General features: G+C 42.9%; 1 protein-coding gene across 8 annotated transcripts in view; it reads left to right on the top strand.

Annotated features, from left to right (window-relative positions):
• PALM2AKAP2 (PALM2 and AKAP2 fusion) overlaps positions 1-24,199 on the top strand; it is a 262,326-nt gene that overhangs the window by 39,941 nt on the left and 198,186 nt on the right. For all 8 annotated transcript variants that reach the window (XM_084504519.1, XM_084504525.1, XM_084504523.1 and 5 more), the window contains 2 exons: positions 9,208-9,288; positions 22,824-22,954. In XM_084504519.1, coding sequence (XP_084360645.1) covers positions 9,208-9,288; positions 22,824-22,954 — 212 coding nt within the window. The remainder of the gene's footprint in view (positions 1-9,207; positions 9,289-22,823; positions 22,955-24,199) is intronic.

Genomic DNA, 24,199 nt, shown 5'->3' with positions numbered 1-24,199 from the left:
TAAATGCCTACCTCATGATTTACTTTAACAATGTGCACTGTTCAGACTTTTGAGCACTTTCCCAATAAAACTGATGCTGCAGAGAGGGTTGCTGTAGAACTCATATGGATCTGTTCTGGGGGATAGTGTTAAGGCTGCGAAGCTTTAGAAGGAATACTGTTTAGATCCAGTAAGTGGTGAGAATACAACATTCAAAAGGTATCTGTTTGCTGCCATGTCATGTCACATCTTCAAGAAAAAAAAAAAAAAGAAAAAAAAAAAAAAAGGAAAAAAAAAAAAGTAGGAGTCCTTTGGAAAACATATTTGAACTCTAATGCACCTGATCATCTCTCAGGTGCCATTTGAGAGATTGACACCCTTGATCAAATTGTGAATGCATAGGGAAATGTATCTTTATTCCTCAGCCCATGTTGAGTTTCAGTTCAGATTTCGGAGGAAGGAAGATGTTATCTAAGTCTTTTCATACTTCAAAGATTTATTATGTGTGTTGTTCACTCAAAAATTCTTGTGGATTGTGTTATACTTAAACCACAGCTTCCAGTGGCACAGCAGCATTAAGTGAAACAAGGAAATTACAGGTAAAATCTTGGTCATGTCAAAATGGAGGTGATGTTTGCATCTAAGTGGGAATTTCCCTATGTGATATCAAAGTAATTTGCCCTAAAATAATTTTACCTCACCCTCTCAATGACACATTTTTTCTGTTGTGCACCCTTTCAAACATGCTAATGGGGCAGTTCTTCAAAAGGAAATTCCTTCCCGCGTTCATCACTTTTCATTAAGAGCTTTTGTTCTGGGAGCTGTGCCATCCTTTTATTTGTTGTTTGAGATGCATGGTGATTTTAATTAAGGAATTGTTGCCTGTGTGCACCATGGTGGTTGGATTCGGTGACCAGGGAGCAATAATTATAAATGCCCGGGGCAGCTAAGTTTTTGCTTCAACCCTTCAGTGGTTCTTGTCTTCACCAGGGAGGATCCTCTCTACTTTTGGACAGCTTTGCCCTTTAAAGCCTTGGGTCTGACATTGGCAGTAGGCTTGTAGCAGTTATGAAATGCTCATATCTAGAAGCCCTGAGCACGAGCAAATCCTGCAGGGCTCCATGTGGATTAACTCCTCCTTTGGTGTCCAAACAACAAGATGATTATTGTGGTTATCTTGAACTACTAGCTGTGGACAAAGTGCATGTGGATGCAGAGCTATTTTATTTGCTTTGACTGGTCAGCACAGGAGAAAACAATCTGTCACCATCACACAAGCATAGTTCATCCACTAGATGCCTGAAAAGCTGGAGCATTTCAGAGAATTTGATAAAATGAATATGCTGAGTGTGTTTTCCCTATCCAAGCAAGAGCTGTTATTCTGCACGCAAGTGACAAAATCAGCAAGAAAGGGGGCTGGAAACCAGACACGTTTGCTCCTTTGCTGGAAGCAGTTGGGCTGTTTACAGGGAGATGCATCTCTTTATCTCTTCCAAACCACCCAGTTCTTCTACATAAGCAACTCACTTCTCTGACACTCATGACTACAGGAAAGGCTGCAATGAAAGCAGATGTATTTCTGGCCTGAGTGCATCTTGCTTTCTTCACCCTGAGGGTGCAGTTCTCTGTAAGTGATTCTATATTTGTCTTAGCAGGACCCTGTCTGATAGATGAGAAACAAAAGCATTTCTATAATTTCCAGGCCCTTCTGCTTACTCTCTCACCAGGGTCTGCCTCTGTGAAGCAAGCCTGTTCTGTGCCCAAACCAACATGCCAAGACAGGTTTTTTTGCACACAGTGGCAAGCTGTGTATCTAAAGGGAGTCGGTCCTTGTGGGAACAATCTCCAGTTTAACACAGTCTGCCAGTTCCATAAGAGAGGAGGTGAAAGATCTTTCCTTTGCTTTCTGATATGCGTACAACTGTGGAAAGAGCTTGCATAAGGAAGATAGCCAAACCCAGCCTTTATCTTTTGGATGAGTTTCATCTGCTCACCTCAGGCATTTATTTGCTGCACCTGTGCATTGGGAGCTCCTGTCACTCCTTCCCAAGAAACCCATTTGTTTGTTGCTTGGAGTGATGGAGACACACAGCTTTGTTAAAAGATAATGGATTTACAGATGATATGTGGAAAAGGTTGCAGCAACTTCTCGTACTCCTGTTGTCCCTGCCTCCCACCAAGAGCTTTCCAACATATGGTTTACTTTGTTCAGGTTCAGGCAGAGTGAGCCACCAAGGTCCCAGGAGCTCAAGACGTTTGAAATCATGAAGCTAGGCTGTAGGCAAAAAGCCTCTTGCACAAGGAGACTGTAGGGGTGGGCCAGGGTGGAAGTTTCTTAGGTGCTACACACCAGCACAGAAAGCAGAGTGTCCCTAAGTTCAGAAGCTGGGTTACAGTACACAGATACAAGGCAATTGTCCCTGTCTCATGTTTGAAGTAACACAAATCTCTGCCAGGTGCCTGTGGGTTTGTGAGGACTGGGGCAGGGAGGGTCTTTCAGGGAAACACTTCAGTAAACAAAGCTGGAGGCTTAAGTTTATGTGCTGTTGATGGTGTGGTTGGAAAGAAAAATGAGTCTTGGGAAGGTACGAGTGCAGACTCCATTTCTGCTAGGAGCATGACAGGAGAGGAGCTGGAGGAGGAGGAGTCATTCCCCATTATCTGAAGAAACAGAAAACTCCGGGTGCCAGAGGGGGGAGGCTAGACAGGCCTCCAGCTTGCAGTGATGGAGAATGCAGGGCTGCCCATCACGACAAGCCTTCCACGACAAGCCTTGGTACATGTGGTGCTGTGCTCTGGTACACTTGGCAGGACAATGGGCTCCCCATTTTGGCCTGGCAACAAGGCAGTGGCAGTGGGCACAGGCTAACCAAAACAGCAGGCACCCTTCTGCCAGAACCTCAGAGGTCTGAGGTGTGTTTGTTCTGCTGCAGTCCTATCTGCTTCATCTCCACTGGTGCAGTGATCGGTGTGGTGTGCTGTTTGCAGGAAATGTTGAGAGCTGCATTTCAGCAAGTGCTCTCAGTAGGGGACTGCGCCATTGCAGCTATCAGAGACAGGCACTGTCATGAGCATTTCCCACATTCAACACAGCAGGAAGACAGAGGAATTGGCCGGGCAGGAATGAGGCAAGGTGGAGAAGAAAAAAAGAAAAAAGAAAAAAAAAAAAAAAAGGAAAAAATTGCCATCCTGTCTTTATTAATATTTTCTTTTCTGTGAAGCATTACCACTGGACTGCAAAAGACAAAGCAAATCCACAGGTTTAGTTTCACTGCTTAGAGCAGCACCGTCACCACAACGAGAACTACCATTTAAACCACCACCCTGAGGAAAGCTGCAGCTCCTGTGGGAGAACTGGTCTCCATAAAGAAGGATTCCTTGGGGTTATGCTGACTACAGATGGAAATGATTCACAGAATCCGTATGCTCCTTTTCCCCTAGTTCTGGATGTCCCTGAGCTGGCAGCAGAAAAATGAGGTGTCAGAAGCTTTTTTGCATCTTTGTTTCCTTACTCACTGTCCTAAAAATCTGTGAGCTTTAAGGAAGCAGAGAATAATACCTGCCAACTGTGCAAAGTGGAGAAAATAATGCCTCGTCAGAGAAATCCATGTGTTTCTTTGAAGATATGCTTTCATGACTATTTTCCTTGCTTTGAAGCAGACTGTAATTTTCCTCTGCATGTGCCACTTTTTGGTGTATTTGTTTTGCATCAACACAGCAGGCAGGAGCTCACCCCCTCCACCCCTTCCTCTTTGGCTGCCAAGGTGCTTGCTTGGCTTGAAACCACCGGGAAACCCCTTGGTGGAAACATCCACTCACTCCTCAGTCTTGCTCTACCCATCCCCTCTGTGGTCATAGGCTCCAGCACACAATCTGTGTTCACCACGGGCTTTACGTTTGGTCATTTTTCCATCCATTTTCCTATCTCGCCTGCACTGTAATCCTTAGCCTGCTGTTGGCTCTGGGCATGTTTCCCCGGTGAGGTCAATCAAACAGCACTTAGTTTCTGTGGAGCTCTTTCAGCACGTATCTGAGCTGGCTGGAGACCAAAGAAAACAGGTGTTTCTGCCAGACCGAGCGGAGTGGAGGACTTCACCAAGGCCCTATCGCCCCAAAGATTAACATGGCTTTGGAGGTGCATGCTTCTACTCAGACAGCTACCAGCCTGAGAGCTACATAATCTCTGTATCCCTTCACACCCTGTGCAAACAAATTTCTGAACAACAAAAATGACATTGCAATGGAAAACCGAGATTTTCTGTGACTGCGCTGTCAAAGGGAAGCATTTTGGTATAACGTGGCTTGTTTTGTGTTTTTTTTTTTTTCAAGGTCTTATGTTTGCTTTGATTTTACTTTTTTGACTGGAGTGGTTTGACACGTCTGACACTAAACTCTAAATTATTTTGATCAACTGTAACATGAGAGCAGCTGTCCTGAATCAGACAAAAACTCCTGCATCCCATTTCTGACAAGGCTATAAAATGGATGGTGTTAACATGTGCACTACAGAAGGACAAGTATATGAAAACTTCCAAAGTACCTCTTCATCCTCAAAGCCATCTCTGGTCCATGGGCATCCTGAACAAGAGAAGGAAACTGAGTTTATGTGGCATCCTTCATGGTATCCCTTTTTTCTGGCAGTGACCAGGCTCCCCTGGAGTCCCCAGGAGCCCCCAGCATCTTCCAGCAGCCATAGCACCCTGAGGTGGGGATTTCCACCGCAAACCAATGCCTTGAGTTTGAACCTACCCCCTCCAGCTTCACTGATGCCCCTTTCTATCTTACAGCATGAGCAGTTGTACAAGTAAACCCACTACAGCAGTATATGTCCACTCACGGTCTCTGTGCCACTCATGGTTTTACAGATCTCCTTTTCACCCTCCAGACAACTCTTTCTCTTCTAACCAGATGGGATCTTTGCTTACTAACTGATATTCTTTTCCGGGGGGGGGAGGGGGTGAGGGGGGGGGGGGGGGGAATAGGAAAGTGGCACTGGCCAAATTTACCACCGTGCAGCAATTGCTTTCTTTCCAAAAACAAGCCTCTCATAAAGGGAAATACATTTATATTTTCCATGTTCTACTTTTGGCATCACACGTGAACTCCTGAATACAAATCTCATTTTTCATTAAGTAGATTTCAAGATGTGAGTCAGTTTGCCCTTTGACCTATGTTCCTTTCCCACCATTTGGATCTGTGAGTAAAAAAAATAAAACTCAAATACTTTCACTTTCTCATTTTCCTAGCACTGTTGATGAAGGGAAAGACATAAATTTAGAATCTTGTTTTATTCATGGTCATCACTCTACCATTTTGGAAAGCGTAACTCTCCAAGCGGGACGTTTGTATTGTTACAAAAGCAGAACTCCTCAGAAAGATATAAATCTTTTCTGCTAAACCTACAATATTCACAGTAAAGCTGGATGCTATGCCTGTTTTCTCCAACCCTTTTAAACCTAGTTTTTATCTTTTATTTGCTTTCTGGGAAAACAAAACAAAACAAAACAAAGAAAAAAAAATACTTTGGTGCCCACAGAATAGCTCTGCCTAACCTACAGTTTTCAGTAGCATCCTCAACATGTATAGGAACTATACAATATCCAATCCTCTTGTGCTCTTGGTATCCAGGTGGGTGTCTCCCTCAACCCCAGATCACACTTAGCCATCTCTCTTGCCTTTCAAGCTTCACTTGGGTAGTTTTTGACAAAACTGAAGCTGCTGCTGTGAAACTTAAGGGACTGGATGTCATGGGCTGGTGTAATGATAGTGGGAAAACTTTGAAAGAGCCTTGTTTAACGCTGCAGAGTGAAATGTGGCTTTGGTGCTCATTGGTGTAGGTAAAGCTAATCAACCCCCATCACAGAATATCAGTCACAGAAAGAGGCTCTCACAGAATGAGAGAAGGGTTGAGGCTGGCAGGGACCTCTGGGTCCATCTGGTCTATCTCCTGCTCGAACAGGGCCACCCAGAGCAGGCTGCCCAGGCCTATATCCTGATGGCTTTTGAGGATCTCCAAGAAGGGACAATCCAGAGACTCTGGGCAACCTGTGCCAGTGCTCCATCACCTGCACTGTAAAGAACACCTGGTGTTAAGAGGGAACTTCTTGTGTCCCAGATTGGGTCATCTGCTAGGGGAGATTAGCATCAATATCTAACTGAAGCAATGGTGGGATATTCATTGCAATGTCAGAGAGGACATGCATTGAAACAGAGCTGTGTGGAGTGAACCTATTCATTTAAGGAGATCACTTTATTCTCTTGGTGATAGGAGCCTTAGTAAATTGATAGGCTTGCTTGAGAAAAAAAAAAAAATATATATATATATATGTATGTATGTATGTATGTATCTTCAACTAGATGGATAGAATAAGGAGGAACATTTACTTTACAGGCTTTAACATAGGAAAGTATTATTTTCTGTTTAAGCATGTGCTTTACATCCTCATGCTTTCAGTAAAGTCCTGAATGAGAACTTGCTTCATCTACTGAATACCTAAAATCCTTGATACTGATTTTTATGGGATTTTTGTCAGCCTGTCCAGTCTTTTACCACATCTTTTCAGAACATGCATGTATAAAACAGAAATGTGTGTGCACACAGCCTTCAGTGACTGGGAGAAACCCAGAATGAATGTGATCGAGTCACATGAAGGTGAAAAGTCCCAACCCGTGTTGCAATTCATGCAATCTTCAGAAGAAAAAAATCTCTTTTCTGTCATGGTGCAAAATGAGAGGGTGGAGGTGTGTGGTCAGGCTGACTGAGAGCCAGTAAAATGGAAATGTGAGCAATATTCCAATTTAACTCAATGGAAGCCCACTAGTTAGTAAGTAGTTCAAGTATTTTAGTGCCTGCTGTGTTGATGCCTACAGGGAAAATACTCTAAGTGCTTTCCCTTTCTCACAAAGAAAAGAAGTTTCCATCTATGTTTTATAAGGCTGTCTTGTCACATCCATTATAAGGCATGACACAGCCAGTCAGAGAAAGTACCACAGTGATTTTTGTCGTGTATTTGAGCAGGAAGGCTTTTGTGAAGGGTAGAAAACACACACGCACACATACATATATATGTCTATCTACAAACAAATAGAAATGTAGGTCAGTTAATTGTGAAGATGCAGGTGCCTTATGCTGGCCTATGGCGCATCTGATGCACACTGTTAATGCCTGCATACATCAGATCCAAGCATTATGTCAGTCTGCTCAGCTTAGCACAAGCAAGAGAGAATTATCCTTATTGTGAGAATATTAGGCCATTAATGGGAACAGCTTTTATAACCACTTTATTCAGGTCCATGGCTGACCAGCTATTTTGGGAAGTTTAAGTTTTTTTGCTCCCCAATTAAGTACACAGTTAATATTGCATGACTAAAAAAAAAAAAAAAAAAAAAAAGAGCCCTGAAGAATGCTATGCTGTTTTTTTTTTTAACCTCAGGGCCATGCAATATCCTGCTCCATTCAAAAACACAGAGGGGAGATAGGATAGGATTGGAGGAGCGATAGGAGGAATGTTCCACAGGCTATCAATTTTATATAAAGAGTGATTTTTAAAGGTGCATGCATAAATTTTGTATGCCTGCGTGTGCTCAATGCAAATTGTCTTCTGCATGCATAGAACAGCACAATGTCATTTTCAGATGAAGACAGACTCCATTTGTGACATTTTAGTTATCCAAAAAGCCAATTTTCCTTTTCCAAAACAACTTTGTCAGAATATTTTTGTTCAGTGGTAATATTCTTATGTCCCTCTGGCAGCTCTGTGTGTGTGTGTTTATGTGTAGATCTGGATACACACAATCAGCATGAAGGAACATGCAGTGTGTTGCAGAACTTCTTGACATATGCAGCATTTGACTTCTTAGCTTCTCTAGGGTTTGTTAATCCAGCCCTCCCCTTACTTGTTCTCATGTCTCACTTTTCAATAGGTCCAGGCAGTTATCTGACTCCATTTTGAGTGAACCTGGCATAAAAATAAATAAATAAGTAAATAAATAAATGTGGCTTTATCTTCTTTGCAAATGTTGTGCTTTTACTCAAAATGCCATGGTTTGAGGTCCAATATAAACATAAATCATTTGTGCCTAAAGACCATCTTCCTTTATGCCCCCTGAGAATAAGACAAAAAGGTTTGAAATCCCTAGAAAGTGGTGAATTCCCAGTAGGACACCCAGAAATGGAACACAGAATGATTTTGGGGACTGAAGGAATCTCCAAATGTCTTCCAGCCCAACCTTACAGCTGCAGAAATATTTAAATAACTAAAACATGCTTCCAACAGGTAAAAGATGAAAACTGTTGTTCCAGTAAAGGCTGCAGCTGATGTGGTTTTGGCATGGCCTATCTGTGTTTACTACTTGGTATTTCTGTCTTGGTTGGGAAGTTTAACATGAGAAAACACCTGTGGGAAGGGGAACCTGGAACGGGCTGGAGATGGGTGAGGAGCAATGCTCCCTGCCAGGCACATAAAATTTGGGCAAGGCAACAGGTTGGTGCTCCATAATGGGGAGGGGTGGAGGATGAGGAGAGCAGATAGTCCCCCTCCTGAAAGCTCTGGGACAGCCTGCTGCTGAGCATGGGTTGGTGGAGATGTTTGTGGAGGTGACCTTGAGAACCACCAGCTGCTGGCACAATATGTGGCCAGCCTGGCCACTGGGAGCCACCATGGGCCAGCATCTCCTCTGCAGTTGTGCTTTGAATCCCAAACAAAGCAAGCAGGCTACCTGCCCCATATATGCCTCAGATCAGCCCTGTGCAATCCAAACAAAACACATTTTCCCCAAGAGCCTGGGGTCTTGGAGCCTCAGCACCTGCCCCGAGGGGACATCTCCACCTGTAGCCCACCTCCCTTCATGGGTGATGCCCTCTCATGGCATTACCATCACACGGCGGTCCCCACCCCTGCCCCGGGGTCTGGCACGAGAAAGAGCATCTGTGTCCCTTTAACTTCCCTCCGAGCCGCGATGCCTGTGTTCTCCCCTCCTCTGGGACTGTGCACGCTGTTGCTGCTCCGGCTGCCGGCAGCCAGCGAGGAGAATTTCTGCTGCCGGTGAGCGACCGGCTGGTCCGGGGCTGGCACCCTCCCAGCGAGCAGAGAGCAGGTGAAACGGGACTGGTGGCATCTGTACAGATGTGCGTGGCTGCCTGCATGCTCCTGTGAATCCGCCACCCTTAAATCCTCCATTTCTCTGACGATCTCTCTCTCTCTCTCTCTCTGAAATTATTTTTCCAAGGAGAAAAGGAAAAGGCAGACAGAAATAGAAGGCAAGAGACAACAGCTTGAGGACCAGATACTTCAACTGCAGCATTTCAAGGTAAGGGACCGAAGCCAGAAAGGACGGATTGACTAAATTTGTCCATTATTAGATATGCAGATCACACGCCTGAAAGCTGGGGAGAGCCCACCCCGACATGCAGCATCTATCGCTGCTGGAGCCTGTCTCATGCAGCGCTCGTGTCATGCCTGCTCGTCGCTCCCTGTGCTTCGTGCACAGGACCATGCTGCAAGGATGGGGTCGGGAGGGTGTGGGCACTGTGCTGCTAATGTGGAGTGGTGTTATTGATTATACATAACGATAAGACACTGGTCGCTGTGGGTTGGGTGTGCACTGCATGGCTTCAGTGAGCACTTTTCTGCCTGCAAAGCTGTGCTAAATTTTGCTGGTGCCTGTCGTTAGGTTTTGTGTGTGTGTGTGCTCTTTGCAGAGGGGGTGTCAGTGTGCACGCCTGTGTGTGCAGAGCTTTAATTGTAGGATGAAGTTGTTAGGCGTATGTGCCAGAACAAAATGGGCAGGATGCACAGGCAGGGAGGGTGCTGATGCGTGTATGTGTGCCTACACGGAGAGGAACCTCTTTAACAGGGTGCCGAGCAGCCCCCACTCCTGCTGGACTCCATGACAGCTGCAGAGAGCACCAACTGAGAGGCATCCTGGTTATTTCTATCATTTACCCTTCCTGCCAGTAGCAGTTTGTCTCTACATTTTGTGTAGCAAGATTGAGAACAGAAATGTACATGTGATCTTTTTTTAACCAGTGTGCGTTTGTGGGTCGAATCTTTTGAGATTATTGGTTCGTTAGAGGAGCCCAAGGAAAACAGTAATTAAAATATCTCAGAAAGATGATCAGGACTGGACAGTTTTTCCTTGCAGTGAGCTGGGCTGTGATTTAATATACATATATGTATATAGGTTGCTTGTGCCATAGTATGTGTGCAGTACACCTGCATGGGGAGGTGCCATGCCAGCCGCCTCCTTTGCTCACGCCTGCACTGGAAGATCAGGCTTCCAGTTACTGCCACAGGCAGGATCCTTCTTCTGCCTCTCCAAAACCCTGCCATCATGTTCTAAGCTATACCTAATTTTCTGGTAAACACAATGCAGTTAAGCTGCAGTAATTGATTGCTGCCCACGTAGATGCTCCTGCAGGTTCACCACAAATCTACAGATGTCACACATTGTCTCTGGTGCCATCAGTCCATAACACAGTAGCATTTCTGTAGGGCAACAGGAGTCACCCTCTCATTCAGGCTGCCATGGACCCCAGGCAAGGGAGGATATCTGCTGACAACCACAGACAGATGCAGCAGGGCAGTACGATGCCTTTCCAGTGCCTCCAAGATGCTTGCTTTCTTTTTGCTGCAAAGCTGGGTGCTTCCTTTATCATGTTAACTGTTTCCAAGCTAACTGAATTATGCTTTTTCATGAAATTCTTTAAGCTGAGCCCTCTGGGAAGCCAGTTCTGGCAATTGCTGTGTTTCATCTGATTTCTTGTGATATAGCTGAGGCTAAACTGTATTTTATCATCCTCCTCAGGGAAAAGCCAACTCCACCCAGTGGTGCAGCAGGGTCAGGCCCTGGGCTGGTGTAAGCTGGAGCTGGCTCCATCCCTGTTATGCTGGTTACTGCCAGCCCAGGCTCAGGGTTGCTGCACAGATTTTTTGAGTGGCACTCATGAAAATTAACTATTTTCCTTCATTAGTTAGCTCACAGCCTGGAGCAAGAACCATAATCACACAGGAAGCAAAGGGTAGATCAGGGCACCGACATCTGAAATGGCAGCTTCCTCAGCTAAAAGCATGGCCAGACTTAAGGACTGTAATCCTGGGTGTGAGGATGAGCATCAGGATACAGCAGGAGCTCCTCCAGCCCTCCATTCAGTGTCATCAGATATCACCAGAGAAAAAGCCCAAAATAAGTGCATACATCTTCCTTCAGAATAGCTAGATAAAGTATGGTTTGTTTCCTGAATCGTGTCGAATGCAGCTAACTCAGTGCAACACATAAATCCAGGTCAAAAAGACCAGGCTTACCTAGGATGCCCTTGCACTTACTTAAAATGCTGTGAAGTTGTTAATGTCAGTGTAAAGCATAAGGACTTTGCATCAGTGTTCATTAAAATCAGCTGTGGAGAAGCCTTTGAAAATAATATCTGGGTTAATCCTGTGTCTGCGGTATCTGGGTTGATCCTGCAAGTGTAACAGCTTGAGTTCACCCAAAGACATTCGTGCCAGAATGCAATGGATTTGGTTCATTTTTTCTGTGTTGCCAGGGCAATTTTCTCTTAAAATGCACTGTGTAAAATAGTACGTTCGGTTACCTAATAAAGGTTCTGAAAACTACAGCAGTTCTGCTAATTTCAGACTATTTTATTCACATAGGAAAACTATCTAACAGAAATAGTTTATTACAAATGTTTATGTTGGGTTACCTACAGTGCTCAAGTTGCTGATGCCAATTAGTCCCCTGGCAAGACAGATGACTTACTCTTCTACCAGTTCATTCGTTTTCTCTTTGTTGCATACTTGGCTGACAATAAGTGATCGGTGGCTGCTCTCTTGTCTTAGGCAGAACAGCCCAGCAAGCACTACCTTGAACATGAATTAGTCATGTGGCAACATATTTTGCAAAGACTCTTGAGAATTAGGCCAATGGAGGACAAAAACATGACTCAAGTATTAATTTTTTGTCCACAAGGACAAAAACATGACTTAAGTATTAATTGTTTGTATGAGCTTCTTGTTTAATAAAGTGTGAAAGCCTGGACTAGGAGAGAGCCTTGTGTAGTGTAGACTCCAAAGACTGAATTGCTTCTTTGCTGACACTGAAAGCCATTTATCCTCTTAACTGAATTTCTAGAAAGTAGGGATTTTGGTAGGCACAGACTATCCCAATGGTTGTCCAGGACCTTCTGGGTGATCTTTTGAATACAGGAGGCGTATTTGTCTAGTTTACAATCAAATACCTTGTTGAAAAAGCTCTTGGTGATGGCAAAAGCATAAAGGTTACTTGAAGCCCTGTTTTGTTTTTGTTTTTTTTGAGATAGAAAAAGTGCCATTTTGCTCTAATAAGAGGATATTTGCAAAATTCCTCCTTTCCTCTCATCTACTTTAATTTTTAATACTAAAATAATCTCTCATGCAATATTTTTTATTGTTGTTGTTGTTGTTGTTTTTAACAGTAGGTAGACTTTAAACTTCATGCTTCAGCAACTCATTGGCCTTGCCCTTACAGGCACACCTTGCCAGGTCCATGGGAACTGGAGATGCTACCAGCTTCTTGCACTGCTGTTCATAATCAGAAAAGTGGACAAAATTCACTATGTGCAAACACAGTATCTATCAACGTGATGTAGTCTCTTGAAGGAGAGAACAGTTGATCTTGGTTGAATAGTTACACTGGAGATAGGATCTGTGAGCAACAGCTGCTTGTAAGAGCTTGTTCTGCTAGGCAGAACTGGAGAGGGCCACTTCTGATGGAGGTGTCCGCTATTTCAAATAAACACCAGGGTAGAACTGGCTTCCTCCGTAGTTAATTGAACACAATTTCTGTAATCGTTTACTGTAGCTCTGTTTGGGGGTGGCTGGTAATAAAATAAACAGCACAAAACGTCCTAATTGAATGAAAAAAATGACTTATCTGCTGCTACTTTACTATTACAATAAATCCATTTACTGCAATTATTTTATTTCTGGAGTGTTTGAAATGTGAGGGACATTTTTCTGTTAACAGCTATTTCTTAAGGACTGCAGTTCATGAACACTCAATCTATAGCATAATTATACCTTTACTTTGAAGGAAAAGAAAACCTTTTTATGTTATAGATATTATGCTAAGATATGGTTTTAGTTGAAACTATCTTATCTAAAAATACATCTTAATTTGATTCTTCCAAAATTGCTTTGTTAACCTCATTTTATTCTAGCCCCAAAATAAATGTTGTCAGAGAATATAAATAGAGGTATCTAACCATATATATATATATACATATATATATATATGCATATGCAAATGCAACAGTGTGGAAAAACAGAGAAAACTTTTACAAATGAGGGAATCTTGTTGTTACTTTATCCCTTTGTGAATTTCAAGTGAATGAACCCTTAAACTGAATAGCAGCTCAGCTGAACACACACACACACAGACAAAACATATATTTAATGATGCCATGGACAGTCTCTGTTCTCTACAGGGACAGTGCAATAGCCCCCAGACCCTCTTATTAATAGTCAAGCATTCTTTATGCTATGTGATATCTGCTATGGTAGTTCCAGGCTGTCCATCTGTTTTAACATGCTGGAGCCCATTACACCTCTACAAGGCTGGAAGTTCATGCCATCTCCATTTTCCATCCATGATTCTGGAGCAGGGAGAGACAGAGAGCTAATTCAGAGAGAAATTTCCATGTCCAGAGCACTGGGGACCCTTGTTCAGCCCTCCTGTGCATCGGCATATTTGGACTGGTCACATCCTACATCCTTGGAGAGCTCGCCTCCCACCAGGCCTCAAGCTGAGAAGAGAGAGGCTGTGCCTCTCTGCTAGTCTCTTTTATAATGCAGAAGAGAAATTCAGATTCATTAGGCAAAAATGGGAAGGGGAATAGGACTGTGTAGTCTAAGGAGCTGGGGCTTTTGCTATTTCTGAATTGCTCACAGGTTATGAAGCTGAAGGATATCCTTACAGGGAAGTAGTGTTTGGAAGGAGGGATTTCAAAAATCCTTATGTGTTTTCTTTCAAGTAGTCAGAAAGAAAAAAAAAATATATATCCCCAGATTAAATCTTTTAACCATAACACAATATTTTCTCCAGACCAACTACACAAGTTGACTACCCCAAATGGGTGAAAGCTTTAGTCCTTTAACTCACTTTTCTTACCTGTTTGCATGCCATTGTCACATAACAGGAAATACAGTAATTATGCTGCTTTAATAACTCTAATAACACATTATTTAGGAAAAATGAATGGTAGTGTGAGGTAGTGTGAACCTCAAAGTGGAGAAGAGTTATTCTGGATGACCACATAAGTGTTCCCCTAAGGGCAGGATTTCCTTGAAACCCACTGAACTGGTACTCAGTTTTACCCTCAGAGCAGGTCATGGCCACACCAGCAGTTTTTGTTTCAGACAGACTGTGTCAAAGTAGCTCAAGGATGTTTACTTCTTGCTTCAGTGCCAGCTCTTCCTAATGGACTGATACGTGCTTAAGAATGAATTCACATGACCCAAATTCGGCTTTTCGAAACAATGAACACAAGAACCCTTAAACCAGAAAAGAAAGGAAACCCTGAAAAATAGCTTTTCTTTTTGTCTCTTGACTGATGTGTGTATGTGGAAAGGAGTGACAAACTGGAGCTGAGGACAAACTGAATGCAGAGAGGAAACTATTATTTCAGAAGATAATAGTAAAAGCAACTGTAATGATGATAACTTGCAAAGACTATTTGGGAGAAGAGGATTGGCAATTTTCAAAACCTCAGATTACAAACTATTGCAAAAGAAATTAATTTGATTTGGGTGTTGTTTGTTTTTATGTTTGTTGTTTATATTATGTTATTATCTCTCAAATCTGTGCTTTGGTTCTTTTGAAAACACGGAATGAGTACTCACAGGGAAAGACAAAGCATACCTAAGTTTCTGGCTCCAGGAGGTAACAGCAAGATCAAACTCTTTTCATGTGTGTGTTTGTAGAAGAGGCTCCTATTTAATTTCCATGCAACCACACCAGGTCAAGTGTCCAGATACTTCTGCTAGCTTAAAGCTATTTCTTACTCCAGCTACAAAACTCCCTGGGAAAAAGAGAAATCCTCACAGAGTTGTACAGTAGTTTATGTGTGAGAGAACCCCACAAGTCTCCTCGTGCCCTCACCAGCAGGAACAGGTTGCTCCCGTCCTGCATTTGGTCTCTTGCCCAGGATGGAGATCCCGTGGCCTCCCTGGGCAACCTGTTTCCAGGTCAAACACCATCCTGGGGACTGCATATGCTCTCATTGTGACATCCTTTCAGCAAGCTGTGTCCCTGTACTTTGCCAGCCAGTGCCCATGGGGACAGCCCAGTCCCCTCATCCTTCCTCTTTCCCCCGCAGCAGCCACCAGCAGATGCTCACTGTTGGTTCTCCTTATGGTGCTTAATCCCTCCACTAGTGAAATGATGAATAATTGCGCAGAGGTATCACTGTCATAATGCCTTGAAGAGCTCTGAAACCTGAAGTAGACTCCCCAGAGATAATGAAAAACAAACCCCATCTGTCCAGCTTAGGTACTGTGGCTGTTTTCACCTGTTACTTCAAGCAGAACTTCCTGATAGTCCAGACATATGAAAAATATACATAGAAAAGGGCCTCTGTTTGATTTATCCTTCACCTTATAGTTGTTTTTATCTCATTGTCATTTCAACCCTTTAATAAATATTTAAAACTCTTGCTTGTATCCATCCATACCTATGATCTCTTTTATTGAAACTAATTCATACAGACCAGTGCTCTGTGGTTAACCTCTGATCTCAGCAGAAGAGACACAAGTTTTTCTCCTTCTCCCATACAGTCTTGACAATGTCTCTTGCTGTGTTGGGTTTCCTTTCAGCTGAAGGAACTTAGGTTTTATTTCTTCTTCTTCATCTTTGTATGGAAACAACTGTCTGCTTGGTTTACACAGTTAAATAAAATATGGGACCTGAGCAATTTAAAAGCAAAGCACACAAAATATTTACACTGGTGATCTTGCTAATGGATGGGAAGCTTACACTGGGGACGCAAAACAATTGGCTTTTTTTCTTCCCAAAGTGTTCCTAATTGGACATCTATCTATACAGCTGCAATTTCTGCTCCTGAGAGTTTTTAAACAGACAGAGCATGTGATCTCCGTGAAGGAGCTCCAGTAAGCAGCACACCCGTCCCTCGGGCAGCCAACTGCTGATGCGCCTTCCCGGTGCATCTGCAAGCCTGGAACACTGATCAAGATCCCCTTGCCCTCCCTGGGACAAGAGCTGGGCTCCATCCCATCTCATCCCATCCCATCCCATCCCATCCCATCCCATCCCATCCCATCCCATCCCATCCCATCCCATCCCATCCCATCCCATCCCACATAAGCACAAACAACACAGGCCACGCTGTGTTTTCCTCACCCACTCCTGCAGCTCCATCTCACTGCTCAAAGCACTCCTACCTGCAGTGTTGTTGTGCTGAGTGTGTGCTTTGAGAAAGGGAAAGGAAAAAATTACTTGGGGGGCTGAAGGTCTGTCAGATGTAACAGCTATGGCTAATAAACAAGGGGTGAAGAATATCCCCACAGTGTCTTTCAGCTGCCGTGATTCCAGGTCGTACTTATAATGGCAGTGGCGATCATGTTTTATTATTTCCGCCCTGCCCTGCCCACTCCTGCTGCTCCACGCATGACTTTTCTGCAAGTCACTGTGCCTCCTGCCAAGGAAAAAGCAGCGGCTGAGCCGTGGACCCCACAGCAGTGTGACACCTGCTGTGTGCACATTGACTGATCACTGGAAAATATCTGTAACTATTGGTCTGAATGCATGCTTCTCAAAAACAGTTTTAAGACATCACTTCCTCAAAGTATTTCTTAGAATTGTTTCTTGTTTAATAGAATCTTGACCCTCTATTTAATCTGCTTTATGGACACAATCTTTAGTCTTGCACTGGCTAAGCTCCACCAGCTAACATGTATTTTTTCATTGAATTATACCGACCCTAGTTATGACATTGTGGCTGAGGTCAAGACTACAAGCAAGCTGACAAGCTTTTCAGCATGACTTCATTCCCTAATATGAGCAGTGCTTGTATCTTATCTGTGTATCATGCAGACATGCTCTTTAGGCTATAACAAGTATCTCAGATGATGGAAAAGGCAACAGAAAGTTTAGCTGCTAAGCAGAATGCTGTCTCCCAAATCATCCCAGTGAGTTGGAAATCGCTGCCTGCTCTGTTCCAGGGCCAGTCGTGCTGTGCAATGATACATCCAGCTCACGGCAAAGCAGTGTGCTGAGGACCACACCTTAACTCTGTATCACAACATGAAACTATCAGAAAGTGAAAAGCTACAGCATCACTCAGGAATACATTTTGAGAAGCTGCTTTTTATTTTTTCAAGATGGATCTGTCTGTCACATTAGCTTATTCCCACGGCCCTTCTCTGAATTTCCATATTTAATTATGGATGGTTAAGGGCGTCTGACTCACACTACAACCATGCAAACAACTTTTTGTTCCATTTTTCAGAAAGCAAGGGATGTCCTGCTGGCAAAGGAGAGTCTGTCTTGGTGCAAGTCCCAGAAGCTGCTTTGCCCTCACTGGCAACTGCACTGTGCACTGGCAGGTTGGATCCAGCCCTCTGGGGTGGCTGACAATGTCCTGACAAGTAATGTTTGGGGCAAATAACTCATTATCACATTGGCAAATGAAGGAGGATGTTTGTTATGATGTCTTTCACAAAGGTACAAACACATGGATATGAGAATACGAGGAACCAGCCCACTGCATCCATATTTTGTCCAGGGTAGAAATACTGTATACATCTCAGGAAGAAAAATCTCCTCATTCCCAGCACTAGATTGTTAATGCCCAGTAATCTTCAAGCCTCAAAACCCAAAGATTTTTGGCAAAACTTCAATTTGGCAAATATTTCAGTAGTATTGCCTTTGATGAAGCACTACTGATTCCAGCACAAGTACTCCAGGGATCATTATTGCCCATTTTCCACAGCACAGAAGTGCATCAATACCCTGAATCATCTACGTCCAACAGTGTTTCTCAAAATCAGGCACATTTTACTGGAGTAGGCTGTCTTTGGTTAACTTTTGACCCTTGTTTCTTCTTGAGATTATCATCTTCCCTGAAAATCTCCTAAGCAGCCCGAGGAGCACTCCACTTTAATGAGCACTGCCCTTAAGAAGAGGTAGCAGTGATTGCTCCTGTAACCAATTGTAAATATTCAAACAAAGAAACAAACAAAAATCTCAAAATGTAGAAGTACTTCAAGAACTGGCTTTATATTATCATAAAGAGTCAAATAGCAAGCCTGGTAAATCCCTCTGGGCCTCAGGTGAAGATGTGGCCTCTGTGTGGGACAAGAAATGTATTTTTCTACATGATCTACATTTATGGAAGGAGGTCCAAAATCAGCAAGACTGATGGGCTGAATTAATTGCCAGTAGGGATAATTCAGAGGTGGTACTTATGGTCCCTTAGAGGGCATAACACTGTATGAAAGTGATGCTAAAGAGATTTACAAATTATAATACAATGTCCCCCAATATTTAAATATCTGAAACTAAAATGCAGTATTGAAAGTAAGAATTTTCTTTTCAATACAGCAATTTTGCTATGTGCATTCAAGGGGATATGTCTTATTTCCTTGCCAGTGCTTAATGTAAACAACTTAAAGCCCTTGGTTTTTATTGTCCTGAAGTACGAAACTGGAATTAATATCGCAAAGGGGAGCTGTGCACCACTTTTATGGCTGTCACTGTGTCTACTGCATTCAAACATTTCGCATGACTTCTTCCTGTCCTGTCCAACATCTGTTCACTTATTTCTGTCCTCACCATGATTTGTTCACAGACTCATGATCTGTTTGTTAGTTAGTTAGCTTGTTTGTTTGTTTTTCCTTTTAGCAGGGTAAAGAAAAGTTACACTGCTGTCCTATGGTTAAGCAAAATAAATAATCTGAGAGGTATCTCTGCAATCTCATTTGTGTGCAGAGAAGCCAAATCACCTGAGAGACACGGTGACCTAGTGCATTGCAAGCCCAGTGCCCTTTCCACTTCAGTAACAGAGAGAATTTTAATGACATGATCTAATTTCTGCTGAAGGATTTAGCCTGAAGAAATTGTACTTTTCTTGTAAATGCAGGAATAGTTATATCAAACTGTACATAGTGTAGCTGCTTGTTGCACTGGCGAAATGTTGCCTTCTAATAGTCTGGAATATTTTGGTATTGGACCATTTTGGTATTGGAGCAAGCAGTAGAAATGCTTGTACTTTTACAATAATATATCTGCTCACTCTTGCAGTCCTCTGTTACTTCTGCATTTTCTAGTCATACAGCATAACATCGGCACACAGAGAAGCTACAAGATGCAGTAGAAATTTAAGGCTTTTTCATGTTTTGAAGGATGAGGAATGATGAAATACTAGCATGGGACTGGTTTAATTACAGACTCTTGAGTAAAGCAAATGTATAAGATTGCTAACTTGGAGTAAGTCATATAGCAAGCTTATATGGGGCTCCATCCCCATGATAGTATTCTCCATTAAGTAGATTTGAGGAACAACTCTACTTCCTGGGGTAAGATTTGGCAAGACTTTTTCAAAGAGAGTAACACAAATTTTATAGCTGTGGAGGACAGCTGGCAGTGAGCTTTTATTTCCAAGCCACATTTGGCTCTGTCCTGCATCTGGCTGGTCTGCCTTGATGCTGGGCTGGCTGCCTCACTGGGCTGCTTCGTGCCCAGGACCTGAAGTGAAGCATCCAGCACAGCTTTACCACCACCTCCCTCTTCAGCCCTACATGCCTTTGGTCTCTTCACATGTGCCAACACCTTTCTTCTAGTTTTATGATGAAAATGCCTTGGGAAAGGTTTGCCTGAAGCAGGTGATAGATTATTCCACCCTTAGCTACTGCCCCAGCACTATGCCAGGAGACTGGTAGCCGAGAAGAGGTCCCACAACCAACAGGATGGTTGCGTGTGGTCCCCTGACACGTGCCTGTCTCCTTGTCTATTGTGGTTGCAATGGGTGTATAAATACAAGTAACCTCACCAGCTTGGCAAATAGATGCTCTGAATTTCAATAAGTGCTTCTCACAAATGTTTCCGTTTTTCAGAGTCTTCTTGTCTGGATTCCTCATCATAGTATTTAATGATTGCCTTCATTTTCATCTCAAAAAGGAGAGCCAAAAACATCAAAGCTACCAGTTTTCCTGTTTTAGATAAAATATGCTGACATTTCACCCAAGAGGGAGGATTTTTAGTAGATCATAGCATTCTTGTCTCTAAATAAGTCTTTAAAAAAATCCCATTGATGCTTTCCAGTTTCAAATTCATGCTATTAATAGGCCAAAAAAAAAAAAGAGGCTTCTGGGGGAAAAAAAAAAAAAAAAAAAAAAAAAAACCATATGATTTTGTAGCTCAAATGTTTCACATAAACAAAGGCCAAAACAAAATCTGTAAAAAATATCTTACTTGGTGTACAGTGGTTGCACTGAAGGGATAGGCCTCTCACTGTCTGAACATCATCAAAGAGATTCTGTAAGAGCACATTGAAAAAGGCCTGGATTTTATCTATCCTTCTGTAGCAAGCAAGGAGTGACTGCTAACTGAATGTCTTCAGAGCTGTCCAAGTAGCAGTTTGCCAAGGCCCTTTCTGGGACTTCTGGAGACATATTTGAAACAGGTTTAAAACAGAGAAGGCTGCCTTCATTTTCAGAGTTTGATCTTTAGATAGTACTTTTTCTTTTCTTCCAACAAAGTATCATTCAGGATTTCAGATCTGAGCACACAGCTGAGTGTAATGTATGCAGAAACACAGTTCTGCATGCAGCTGGCTGCATTTCATTTTAAAGAAAAGACAGATTTTTTCTAAAGAACCACCAGCCTTCATAATGCTGTGAAGTGGCTGTAGCCCAGTGGGTACCCAATGAGCTCACTGAGCTCCTCAGCTGGCTTGCGTTTTTTATCTGCATGTGTGATCACCTAGAGATCCTCAACTGAGGGAACATTGCAGTAGTGTTAATGGTCCTGAGTGATCTGGTAAAGCTCCTCCCAGGCAGTAATCAGCTGGATACAACAGAAAAGCAAAAGTCACGCCAACAAATCTTACTACCAGCCCACAAAAGGCATCAGGAGGCATTAGTAGTTGACAGTGGCAGCAAAAGGGCTAGTGAACTGCAGAAGCTGTGGCTGGAGATAGCCATCCTTAATGTTTTCTGAGCACCTTAGGGGTAGCCACAAGCAAAACTGAGTTCAGATGTCCTGAGCTGGATGAAGCACAGCACATCTCTAACATCCCCAGGTGCCACTGTTGAACATGACTGCATGGCACACAAGCACAACTCCCTTTCTATCATGCAGAAGTCCTCATGCATACAGAAACCACTTAAAACCAACCCAACCATCCTGAAAGGTGGAGTCATTTATCAAGTCTAATTCACTTATGTGTTTTGCATTGCTCTGTGTCTGCTGCCTTATTAAAATCTATTTGCCTGATGTCATATAGGCCACCCAGTGACAAGAATAGCTTGTGCATAGATACTATGCCTATATATATGCTGAAAAACTAGCAAGTAAGTCCTGCCTCTCATGTCAAAAAGCTTTCTATTTTGGGATGGGTTTGAAGGCTGCTTGTGGTGGTGAGTGTTTCTTCTTTGTACATAGTTTGCACAAATCGGATTCTATTCCAGCTACGAGCACCTCATTGAGAAGACTGATAGTGCACGTTTGGGCAGCCCCTGAAATGTGATTTCTCTGAACTGATGATTTCCTTATTAGGCTCCTCTTTGCTGGAGAGGATGCATGGCCTCACAGTGGGCTCCCTGAGCCAGCGTTTTCAATCGGCTTGGGAATTCAAAATCAAGGCTCCTCTCTCCAGCAAGGGCAAGGGGCTGGATTTGTCAGTCCCCTGGCTGACCATTTTTTCCACCACTATGCTGCGGGACTAAGCCCAGCATGGCTTTGGGCTGCTGATCATCTCCCTTTCAGCGGGTGTGCTCCAGGAGGCTATGTCCTGTCAGCATCCCCCAGGAAAGGATTCAGCCAAGGCAAGCAGCCTAATGAGCTGCTGAAAGGATTGCCTGCAACCAGTGCATCTCCACGGGTGAGCTGCCTGGGGTGAGTTGCAGCTGGACTAGACAGTGGCTGGGTACTGTTGTTGACATGTTTTTGGTGTTGAAACATAGCAAAACATCACAGAAATTTTTTCCTGGTTATAAGTCATTGCTCTTTGCTGAAACAGTGTTGCACCCTTGTATACCCATGGTTTCTGGAAGACTTTTGTTTGTTTTAATTGGCATCTGGGCTAAGACATAATGTGCAAGCTTGTTGAATGTATGGATACCTGTTTGTGTGTGTCTGTATGCATGCTGGCAAAAATATAGAGACACACTGTATACATCAAAAAGAACTTCTCTGATTAATTTAATAGTAGAGTGATTTTATCTTTCATTAAGTGCATTACTTTTAGAGCACACTGCTTTTGAAGCTCTAAGAAGGTTATTAGTTTATTCCTTCCAGCACATGCCTTATCATTTGCAAGAGATCCAGACTTTTGTTCAAAGACTTTGCTCCTTTCTGGACTTGCTCATTTGGGTGGTTTGAACTCTTGTTTTCTATTAAAAACTAAAAATAACTTCAGGTTTAGGCACCAATTGTAAATATAGTCTATCCTGTAAAACTGATACTCCTAAATTTGGATGAACTTCTAACAGACTGTCCAAATCTCACTGTCCATAGCAGTAATTGGTAATTCAATGGGGCAGATCTAAAATTCAGATACAAATGTAGCTCCTTCTCAGTCTTAAGAGAATATTGTTCTCTCTGTTCCTAAAGCTATTTCTTTTTCCTCACAGTCAAAAGCACTTCGGGAAAAATGGCTGCTGCAGGGAATTCCTGCTGGCTCTGCAGAAGAGGAAGAAGCCAGAAGGAGGCAGTCAGAAGAGGATGAGCTGAAGGTGAAAAAGCTGGAAGAAAACATACACAGGTAGGGACAGTTTCATTTTGCTTTGCATAAGAATAGTCACCCCAAATAAAGCCAGAAGTCTTCCTAACCCTTGGTACCATCCCCTTCTCTAGCAGCAGATAATAGCAGATGCCTAGGGGAGGATGTAAGGGACAGGCAGACAGACCCCAAATTTTATATGCCCTAGGTTTTTCCCCTAGACCTCCATGATTTGCAAGGTAGAGTCTTAGTGCTGTCTATGTGCTGACCAGACTTGGACAGATTTTTCACATGAGGGAGCTAAAAAAGGGGGATGAGTTCCCCTTCCAGATGCACTTGTATGATTCAGTCAACACTTGAGAGATTCTCCATTGCTTTACACCTCCTACAGTCAAAAAGAGTTCAAAGAGTGGTGGAACTCTTTTGCACTCACTGTTCTCTGGCGCAAATGACTTTTCAAAATGCAACAGCAGATGCCACCAGCAGATCAAATATCTACAGCTTTCATAAGCAAGGTTTGGGCATTAGAATCACTTCCTTTTATCAGCTTCCCATTGCACAAAAAGTTGATGTTTGTAGTCTTTTGTGTTGTTTTTCCTTTTGTTTTGTTCCAAGCAATGTAGTCCAAAGCTCCTAAGAAAAATGATTTTATCCCTTACAAAACAAATTTGAGATCTACTCCTTTTGCCAGCTAGGTGATGTGATTTTAGAGTTTTTTTCAGCTAGCAGAAAATTGGCAGAAAGTTGGTCAAATTTGGTGCCACATGTTCTACAAATGTGCAAGCTGAAACAGCAAATGAGAAAATAAAGCAAATAGGACCAATAGCCCAAGACTAGCCTAGCATCTAGTGAACTTTATTTGCTTATGCCAGGTTGTGTTTTTTGTTGTTGTTGTTGTTGTTTTGTTTTGGGATGTGTGTGTGTGTGTGAGTGTGTGTGTGTGTGTGTGTGTGTGAGTGTGTGTGTGTGTGTGTGTGTGTGTGTGTGAGTGTGTGTGTGTGTGTGTGTGTGTGTGTGTGAAATCTCTTGGAGAAATCACTGAAAAGATTTCTTTGGGGACATACACAAGCAGACCCACCCTGAGTTTGGATGACACTAAACAGCTCCTATGTGGAAGTAATAGATCTGATCTGCATGAATGTGAGGATTGCCTCATGCTACTGGTTTCTGTTCTGTTATTACTATTAATTAAAATTAATATGACTGTGTGTATTGTTCATCTGTGGTAGCATAAGGCAAGATAGATTTAATTTCATACACTACCTGATGTTTTACTCCATAAACTAA

This window comes from Aythya ferina, assembly GCF_964211825.1.
Source record: "Aythya ferina genome assembly, chromosome: Z".
Classification (NCBI taxonomy): Eukaryota; Metazoa; Chordata; class Aves; order Anseriformes; family Anatidae; genus Aythya; species Aythya ferina.
The sequence above is the reverse complement of the archived record's forward strand: the minus strand, read 5'-3'. Positions and strand labels throughout refer to the sequence as shown.